General features: G+C 44.6%; 1 protein-coding gene across 3 annotated transcripts in view; it reads left to right on the forward strand.

The window, feature by feature from the left end:
- LOC112141988 (uncharacterized protein KIAA0895-like) overlaps positions 1 to 9,966 on the forward strand; it is a 13,150-nt gene that overhangs the window by 750 nt on the left and 2,434 nt on the right. Inside the window, exons 1-6 of one of the 3 annotated variants that reach the window (XM_024265206.2) lie at positions 1,835 to 2,023; positions 4,512 to 5,217; positions 5,309 to 5,452; positions 6,307 to 6,439; positions 7,802 to 8,107; positions 9,675 to 9,772. In XM_024265206.2, the coding sequence (XP_024120974.1) occupies positions 4,540 to 5,217; positions 5,309 to 5,452; positions 6,307 to 6,439; positions 7,802 to 8,107; positions 9,675 to 9,772 (1,359 nt within the window). In that variant the 5' untranslated portion in view covers positions 1,835 to 2,023; positions 4,512 to 4,539. Of the gene's footprint in view, positions 1 to 1,834; positions 2,024 to 4,292; positions 4,433 to 4,511; positions 5,218 to 5,308; positions 5,453 to 6,306; positions 6,440 to 7,801; positions 8,108 to 9,674; positions 9,773 to 9,966 lie in introns of those variants that run through there. The other 2 variants (XM_036217106.1, XM_024265207.2) reach the window with 2 other exon arrangements.

The following is a 9,966-nucleotide window of genomic DNA, read 5'->3' on the forward strand; positions in this document are numbered from 1 at the left end:
TAGGCTAATTTGGACTTTAGCTTATTTAACATTAACCTAGCTGTGCCAAATCAGAAATGTTTCCGGTTATTTAGGATCATTTGGAGTTTAGCTAATATATCAGCATTACGCTAGCTGTTTTGGCAAAATTAGACATTTTCCAGTTTTATTTGGCCTTTAGCTGATATTGTAGCAAGCTTTCGGCTTCAGTGTTTTCAGCTATCAGCTTCAGTATTTTTTTCTAACTATCACTTTCAGCATCTTCAGCTATTAGCATCTTCAGTAGCCACATTGAGCTTACAATATTCACACTATTATTATTGCAGGTAATGCCATATATCGAGTTTATTTTGTTGTGATTAACGGCCTGATGTTATCTTGCAGGATCATCACATTGAGGCAATTTTTCAATTATGATGATTGACAGATCAGTTTCAATGATCTATGACTTTCTTTTTATAATGTAGTTTGTTACATCACGGGGGTCTCATCATCTTCTCCTCCCTCTCACTCATGGTGCAAAAAGAAAAAATATGTTTCTGCATAAAATAGTTAAGGGGGAAAACCATTGACTGTAAAAAATACTGGACTTCTCGAGCCATGAGGTCCCCCATTGGAAATGCATTACCTCCACTCCTCGTGAAAGTAGGCCGCCGCTTTCACCGTCACTTCCTGATACGGCTATCGTCATTTGCAACCGTCTGCGCTACCCGTCATCTGTCAATCAAACCCCCCAGACGTTCGACGTCAGACCCATTAACGCTTATTGAGCCATCTGATTGGTCAATTTATAACTCTAATAACTTGTGATAATGGAAAAAAATCTTTAAAAAATTAGGATTAGAAAAAATAAGTTAATCAGAAAGCAGCAGAGGAAGAATGATTATTCTGATATATAAAATGACTGAGAAATAACTGTCTGTTTCTCAATGTAAGTCAATGGGACTTTGGCCTTTTTGGAACCCAGTGGTACTTCCTATATGGAACACGGAAGGAGGGGGGGTTGCTCAGTCCAGTTCTTATATACAGTCTATGGGGAAAACGGAGTAAAACATTCAGACAACAAAACATAGAGCAAAGAAAACTGAAGGATTTTAGTTGTTTTAGCAAAAAATCACAAATTTTATTTTTATTTTCATGCTTTGTTTGTTTTGTTCAGCAGCATAATCATATTTGGATATGGATATATCGCATGGAGATCAAAATCTTTTGGGATATTTATAAGCTTAATTTTTCATATAAAATGATGTAAAAGTAAAGAAAACTGAGTGATTAATTGTGTGGCCCTGCAACAGATTGGGGGCCTGTCTAGAGTGCACCCCACCTTCACCCAACCAGGTTAGGCTTGGCAAACCACGTGACCCCAAAAAGGCTATGGATGATGGATGGATGGATGGATGGATGGACGGACGGACGGATGATGGATGGATGGATGAATTACAAATCATCACTCATGACTGTGGAGTCACTGTTGACCCTCTCTTTCTGAATTGTTTCACCAACAGTCCCTCTAAACAAAATAGTATTTTAATGTTGTTGTTATTCATTTGTTTGTTTGTTTATTCATCTATTAATTCCTTCGTGTATTTTTTGTAACACTATTTGACTGGATAAGAGAACTCTCATCCAGTCAATAGCTCCTAATCCTGTCTTCTTTTTTAATGATAGAGCCTCTAAACGAAAACGATAAGCTTTATATAAATTTAAATGGTCTGAACGTGGAAAAAAACACAACACATTGAAAAGCCCGTGTTCAAATATAACTGTCCGTTCTGATTTGTTTGGGGCTGCATGACGTCGTGCGTAATGACGCAGGGCACCGCGGTGTCCGCGGCGTGTTACGTCATATCTTCCAACTCGACCGCCGCTTCCCGGCCGGCGCAGGCGCGCCTCAGGCCCGCCCCTCCCCGAACCGTTATCCGGTAATTACCGCGACTGTCCCGCTGAAGCCCCGGCGCGCTCCGGGGGGCCGCGGCCGCGATGACTTCTTGAAGCGGGAGGAAGCCTCGTCTGCCCCCGTTGGAGCGCCGGGACTCTCCGCTCGGTGAGTGCGGGACTTAAGGCGGGTTTGCGGAGTTTGGAGCCGCACGGGAGATTCGTTATGCCGGCTCCCGGGAGGGGGAGGGGGGGATCCCGCAGATTCTGCGGGGCTTCTTGTCAGATGTTTGATTCCCACTGTCAGTCTAAGTCAGTCAGAGAGAAACCCTGATCCGGAGTTTCAGCTTTTAAACCAGATTTAATCTGGATTTAACCCGCTCCGGTTTAATCTAACCACAGTCTGTGACCGACTGACCCCCCCACAACACAGCTGAAACCAGAGCCGGGAGAAGACGGCAGGGGAGGGGGGGCTCTGCTGGAATGAATCACCTTAGAGCGGATCTTTGAGATGAAGCTGGAAAAACTTCTCTGAGAAACAGGAAAACTCTTTCTGTTCCTGAGCACGAGGAAAGCTCTTCAGGATGGGGTTGAGGATGAACATGAAGGAAGTGTTGAGTGAATCTGGAACTTCCAGATTACTTCCAGACTGGAGGTAACTCCAAATCCTTCTGACAAGTCCTCAGTTGTCTGTGTAGACCAGCGGGGACCAAACCTTTTCGCTCCGGGCAGGGGCGTCGCTAGGGATTTTGGGCCCCCTGAAAATAATCTTTATAGGCCCCTAACAAGGTGGCAAATTTGCATTAGGGGCCTTTGTGGGCCCCCTCTGTCTGGGACCCTAGAATCAACCACCTTTACCCCCACCCTTTTCGATGCCCAGGCTGCTAGACAACAAAGGGTTGTAAAATTTCAAAGAAGATCCAGATGAGGAGCAAATACTTAGAGAAGGAGTGTCAAACTCAATCTCACAGAGGGCCAAAATCCACAACACACCTTAGGTCACGGGCCGAACTGGATAAACATTTATTGAACACTAAAACTACATTTTTAAAACCTTAAAACCATAACTAATTAAGAACTAGATATATAACATTACCTTTGATAATGCTAGTGTGAATGCTGTAAGCTGAATTTGGCTGCTGAAGATGCTAGTGCTGATAGATGAAGATGCTGAAATTGATATCTAAAAACACTGAGCTGATAGCCAGTTAAAGTATTAGTTAAATGCCAAATTAGCCTAAAAAAATAGGTTAGTCAAAACAGCTAGCATGTGGCTGAAATATTAACTAAACTTCAAAATAGCCTAAAAAACGGAAAAAGTTTAAATTAGCCAAAACTGCTAGCATGTAGCTGAAATATTAGCTACACTCCAAAGTAGCCCAAAAAATCTTAGTAAATGGCGAAACAGTCCAAAAAGCTAGCAGAATGCCAATTTTTTAAAACTTTAAAACGTAACTTTTTAATTCAATTGTGAATAATAAAAAGGCAGGAATATTATTCCAGAATAAATCAACATCAGAATTGAATCGATTCTGGAAATTATTGGCGATACCCAGTGCTAATTATTAAGGATAATTTATATAATTTTTTCAGTGTGGTGGGCCAGATTAAATAGGATAGCGGCCACATCCGGCCCCAGGCTGTAGTCCTCTGGTGTAGACTGATGTTCTCTGGACAGATCTTCTCTGAAGTCAACTGTGTGGTTCTGAAGAACCAAAGTGAGGCCTGAAGTGGGATGGGCACTATGGCACACCCCTAAAGAAAGCAACAAACCGAATTTTTCGGAAAAAATCACTTTTTTTTGTTTTGTTTTTTTGCATAGAGGATGAAGAAGTCAATATTTTTAGTAATTTAGAGTGATATATTTCAGTTAGCATGGTGTTCATGCCACGGTTATCTGAATAATTGTTCACTTGTGCATATATACAAGATTCCCACAATGTTTCATAACCATTGATGTGTTACACACTAGCGTGAATATTTTGAGTCTACTGTTATCTATTCTGTTATTATGATTTGCCTTTTGTTGATTTGGTTTGTTGTTGTTTCCGTATTCTGTTAAATACATTTTCCCCAAATGGCAACTTACATTCACTGTTACTTTTTGGATTTCTTTTGCTATATTATATTTGACTGCTTTGACTTATACTCCGGAGCAACTTATAGTCTGAAAAATAAGGTACGCACATTCAAAGGTGGAGCTTTGTGGAGTAAAATCTGACTCGGAGTGCACAGAAAGCTGCTCTCCTCTGCAACCAGCCTCCAGTGGTCATTAGAGGAAATGCAGCATTTGGTACTTCCTCGTTTTAATTAAATTCAAGAACAAAACTTGGTTCTTATAAACTTTTTTAAGGTTAAACTCTGGATATTTTCTGAGCTGCTCTTGTTCTAACGTTTACAGAAAACGTGAAGGTACCAAAGGCTGCAGTTCCTCAAATCTCCACTGGAGGCTGGTTGCAGAGGAGAGCAGCTTTCTGTGGACTCCAGGTCAAACTGGATCGATCTAACAGTCCCGCCCACAAGGATTGTATTTCTAATGAGCTACTGCCGTTGGGGATTAAAACACGTCCTAACCCTTGTAGGCATGTTTACCTTAAAGTGGGGTCATCTGGATGTATTTGTGGGAGGTGGGGCTTAACTCAGGTGTCTGTTTACAGGGCGGGGTCTGAGGCTGAGAGTGAGGTGATGGTGTTGGACTCGGGGGATATCTTCATGGATCAGGCTGCAGGTGAAGGTGTGGGGGGCTGGAATATCCAAACAACCCCCCCAGGTGGTCCCGGCGCCCCCATCTCAAAGAACAAAACAACAAAAAAGGAGAAGGTTTCTGCAAACGGGCTCCCCGCAGCAGCGAGCGCCCCCCAGGCGGCACAGAGGAGATCCACGTCACTGAGATGTGGGGGGCGGCCTGCACTACGGCGCCCACTCAGCCTGGAGATGACCTCCCAGCGCCAGCGAGGGTCTGTGGATCAGGGGGAGGAGCGGAGGAACCTTCAACCTCCCTGGCGCAGTGGGTCTGCTGCCCCCTCGCCCCCCCACCGCAGCCTGACCAGCCCCAGCCTGGCGGGGGGCGGCTGGATGCGGCGCAGCGAGAGCACCTGCTCCGTCAACTACCCGCAGTCGCTGCGAGCCGGGAGGGGACAGATGCGGCCAGCCACCTCCCTCCCCCACATTGCTAAGGGAGTGGTGCCCCCACCGCCCCGGCCCTGCCTGCTGGTGGCCCTCAGACCCCTGAACCTGGAGCAGGAGAAGCAGGCCTTCTTCCAGTCCGACTTCAGCTACGAGCCTCAGTTTGAATACGCACAGCCGGAGCCGCGGGGCGTCCTGGACAAGTACCGGGACGGGGCGGGCCTCTTCCTGGAGCAGGTGCTGCAGCGCCCCCCCCCCCTCTGTTCCTCACCACAGTGCACCTGATGATGATGATGACGATGATGGTGGTGTGTATGCTCGCCTGCAGGCCGTGGGAATCATGGAGTGCGTCCTGAGGAAGTTTGGCTCCTATGAGAACTTTGAGGAGGTGACGGGGGGCAGCGTACTCCCCAAAAGTCAAGTGTGGGCAGCCGTGCGCAAATACCTGCAGAAGGAGGGCTGCGTGGGCGAGGTAAGAGGCGAGAACATTTGAAGCTACACACACCCCCGGCACGAGACGCAAGTTAAAAAAACACGCATTCTTGAAAGCACACTTAGCCCATGGTGTTCAAACGGAACAAGCAGGGGGGGGCTTCTTCCTCTTTCCCTATTGTTTCCTTGTGCATTTCACCCACCCACAGTCAGAAGAGGTTCAGTGTGAAAGGGTAAAGCGGTGTGAATCTGGTGCGTCTTGCTCCTGACTCTTTCTGCACAGCTCTATTCTGACTTGCTGTCATAGAACAATTATTTTTCCTTCATGATCAATTTACAAACATGTTTTTTTATAAAGGATGCCATTCATACGTCCCTACCAAATCTAAGTCCCCGACTGGTCAAAGATCAACCTACTTTCACAAATGCGTGCTCAACGTAGATCCCAAGAACGGTCGTGGAAACTAATGTCGGTGATGCATGAATTTTTAAAAACATAAAACCAGTATTACCACGCGTTGACACACATTTTTCACTGAATATGGTGTTAATTTTCTACCAAACGTCCACTGTGAGCGTATATCAAATTCCATGCACGCAAGGAACGGTCCACCACGGACGCAGGACAGTCTCCACGGCGCTCCTCTACTCCAGCCTGTCCTGCGTCCGTGGTGGACCGTTCCTTGTGTGCGTGGAGTACATTCATAACATGCGTGGAGTTTGATATCTGCTCGTGGGGGAATTAAGGCGGAAAATTAACTTCACATTGAAAGTGGCCGCTTGACTGCACGTCGCAGAGGACGTTGTGAACGAGGCTTCAGAAGACATTTGAGGGGAGGAGTCTGATCAGCTGCTAGCATCACCTGTTCTCCGCCTGTGTCTGTGTGCGTTCAGGTTGTGGTGCGTCTGTCGGATGAGCTCCTGTCTCAGGCCGTTATGGTGGTGGAGAGTTGTCGTCCCACTCTGACCATCAACCTGGGCGGGGCCAGGCAGCACTGGCTGGAGGGGATGCTGAGGCACGAGATCGGTACGTTCCCACAGAAACAGAACTGGAGTTTTTAGCACACGAAGCTGATCTGTGATTAATCCTTCAACCAGTTTTTCTTCTGGTGAGTCTATCCCAGGGGTCTCCAACCTGCAGCTCCAGATCCACATGTGTCTCTTTTATCTCTCCATGGTGGATCCAAACATAAAATAAGTCATGGAGACTGCTGATCCAGACATGTCGACCGTCAGAGTCAGCAGCTCCTGATAATGACTGTCTAACCAAAACTACATAAAAAAAAACAAATAAACAAAGCCTGTAAACTAAGACTACCAAGATCCAAACTAAAATAACAAAACCCAGCAATGTAAGACTGCTGAGGAAAAAGAGGAAAAAAGAACAAAAATAAATAAAAGCATTTTTTTAAAGTAAGGATTACTCAATCATCATTTATTTAATTTTCATTTATTTAATTTAGATGAGTTAAATGTATAAATTGATGTCTGAGGTTCACATAGATGATAAACTATGTAGGTTTTTACATCCTGTTGACCTGAAGACGTCTTGTTTGATCAACTCTACCTCCATAACGAACAGATTTTATATAAAAGCCAAACTTTGTTAAAAAGTTTGATCTGCTATGAGTTAAAAGCACAAATTATCTTATTGCTGCACAACAATGGTTACTAGCTGTTCAGAGCTGCACTGAGATGATCCTGTTTGGAACAGTGTCTTTTCTTTTGAAAATTAGGTCATTTGAACTGTCAAACCTAAAATAAATAAATAAATAAACATTTTGAGATTTTGTTAGATTCTTTTTGGATTTTTGTTTTTGTTCGTGCCAAAAAAATAGACATAATTCATATTTATTATATAAAAAAGAAGGTCCTGAATGAAAATCCAGATGTCTTAATAAGTAAGACTACGCGGCTCCTTCAAGGTTTTGGTCAGTAGAAAACAAGCCCAAATGGATCTTTTACTGTGAAAGGTTGCAGACCCCTGGTATAGTCTACACCTGCCAGGTGTTTGGTCTGTTACAGCTGCTGCATGTCCGTCATGTGACGTCCGCTTGCATTTCTGTACCTTTGGAGGATGTGGAGAACAGCAGAGGACTCTGGCCTGCCGTCAGACGCCCTTCAGGTGGAGCTCCTGCAGACCTCCTCTAAACAAACTCAGGTTCTCCTCTCAGGGTGTCCTTCAGGCAGAAATGTGGGAGTGATCAAAGTGCTTAAGAGCGAAGAGGGAGGCTCTGTCTGCAGTGTCTGCTCTGGCCTCTGCAGCCTTGTCTGCGCATCAGAAGCCAGGACCAGGCCTAGCCCCGCCCACAGCAGCTTCTGTTCGCTCAGCAGGGGTGAAGCTTTTCTTCCGTGTCACCGCTCCTCATGATGGGATGCTTCTCCTCAGGAACTCATTATCTGCGAGGCGTCAACAACAGTCTGCAGCCGTGGGCGTCGGCCGACGGCAGGAAGCAGTTCGGCCTGAAACCCGCCAACCCCACGGAGGAGGGGCTGGCCAGCCTGCACAGCGTGCTGCTGCGGAAGCAGCCGTACCTGTGGCGCGCCGCGCTGCTGTACTACACCGTGTTCCACGCCGCCAGCATGAGCTTCAGCCAGCTCTTCAGGCACATCGCCCGCTTCGTGCACGACCCCGACGTGCGCTGGGAGTACTGCCTGAGAGCCAAGAGGGGACAGACGGACACCTCCCAGCCGGGTGAGTGCGTGCACGCACACACACACACACAAGTGCGTATACACACACACACTCGAGATTTGATCTTCAAGAATGACCTCGTTTTCAGAAAAATGCAAACATACGGTCAGATGACCAGTTTTGCTGCATTTCAAACAAACTAAGTTTTAATGTTTTTTTCAATTTGTGGAGCTTTAATAAAAACGTAATGGCTGTGAAACACCAAAGATATAAATGCAGATCTAGAAGCTCTTAAAGTCCCACTCCGATCATCTTCTGATCAGCTGTCCAAGTGTTCCCTGTGGTCTTTTAATCGTGCAGTTTTTAGCTGAAATGAGAAAACCTGTCAGTTTCCTGTCATGGTCTCTACGAGTGTGGATTGGCAAGAGTCTGGTGATACGACATGTATCGCAATACACAAGTCACAATACGATATCACAATAAATCAAAATATAGTACCAGAGACAATATTTCACTTTTATTTTAAACTATGATGATATGTATGCACTTTTCCCACAAATAAAGTTGTCATTTTATTGACATTTCTTTAATGATCAGAACATGAAAGTATGGAACTGTTTCTCATTTACAAGTTGCTTTTAACCAAGCAAATTCATGGTCCTTTTTTTAATTTCATTTAAAATAATACAAATGAAAATACAAAATGAAATTATAAAATGTAATGAATGAAACGCCCCTATCACCAAATCAGCAACACTTTTCTTCAAGCTTTTCTTAAAGTAATTTAGGAAATATTTTTTCAATACTCAACTTTGTCAGATTTTCTCAATGAAACATTGTTCAGCATAAAAAACTCATCAAAATTAAATGTGCCTTGACCAGTAATGTTTCCTAGGTATGGTTGAGAAGATAAAGTGCTCTGTTTGTAATGCTGCATTCACAGGCAGACGCGGTAAGTTTCAATGCTAAAGGGTAACTAAACAGGACATTAGGAGGCTGACTCCACTCTCATCCCAGATTTAAAAAAATAAATAAATAAAGGAAGGGCTGAGCAGGGGAGGTGTGGTCTGGATCTGTGATTGACAGTGAGGTTAGCTTGAGGTAACGTGGTCACTCTGGGTCTTCAAAATGGAGAGTGGTACCGAGCAAAGTGATGCCAGTATCTCCACAGAACTTTAGTGTGGAGGTTTCTCCTCCACGTTCTCCTGAGGCAGGTGCTCATGGTCCAGACCGAAGGAGACTCATGTCTGAGTGGTCAAATGATGCTCAAATCATGGCTAATAAAGGCTATTATAATAAAAAAAAAATCCAGAGTGAAATGTTCTGTAAATCCATCACCAGTTACCAATTACTCTCAATCTCTGTTCCCTAACTTCCATGTCCACTGGAAAGTTGTTCAAGCCAGTAGATTTTTGACCACGGAAGGCAAAACGTCTCTGAGCCATGCTGACAGAGCCAATGCTCAGAAAACTGAATTTTCTTTACACATGTCCTCCATCTTCAGAAAAATGCTACAAGAACCTGTTAGAAACTCCAAAAACACTATTAGTGTCAGAGCGGGTCTTTAAGGATGAAGTTAGCTAACAGTACCTGTGTTTGTGCTGCGTTTGATTGTTTGTGTGCACAGGCTGCTTCAGCAAAGATCAGGTCTACCTGGACGGGATCCTGAGGATCCTTCGGCATCGGAGAAGCATCGATTTCAAAATGCTGACCTCTCTAGGAAAGGTGAGTGTTAACATTCTAGTACCTGCACAGGTGTGAGTTGTCCTTAGGGATGTCCCGATCAGGTTTTTTTGGGCCCGATCCGATTTTGAGTCATTCGATTTTGTGTCATTTGATTTGCCGATACCGAGTCCCGATCCGATACTTTTGTAACACATTTAAAACATGAATAAACTGAATAAACAGATTAGTGTTGT

The sequence above is a fragment of the Oryzias melastigma genome, linkage group LG3 (genome assembly GCF_002922805.2).
Source record: "Oryzias melastigma strain HK-1 linkage group LG3, ASM292280v2, whole genome shotgun sequence".
Taxonomy (NCBI): domain Eukaryota; kingdom Metazoa; phylum Chordata; class Actinopteri; order Beloniformes; family Adrianichthyidae; genus Oryzias; species Oryzias melastigma.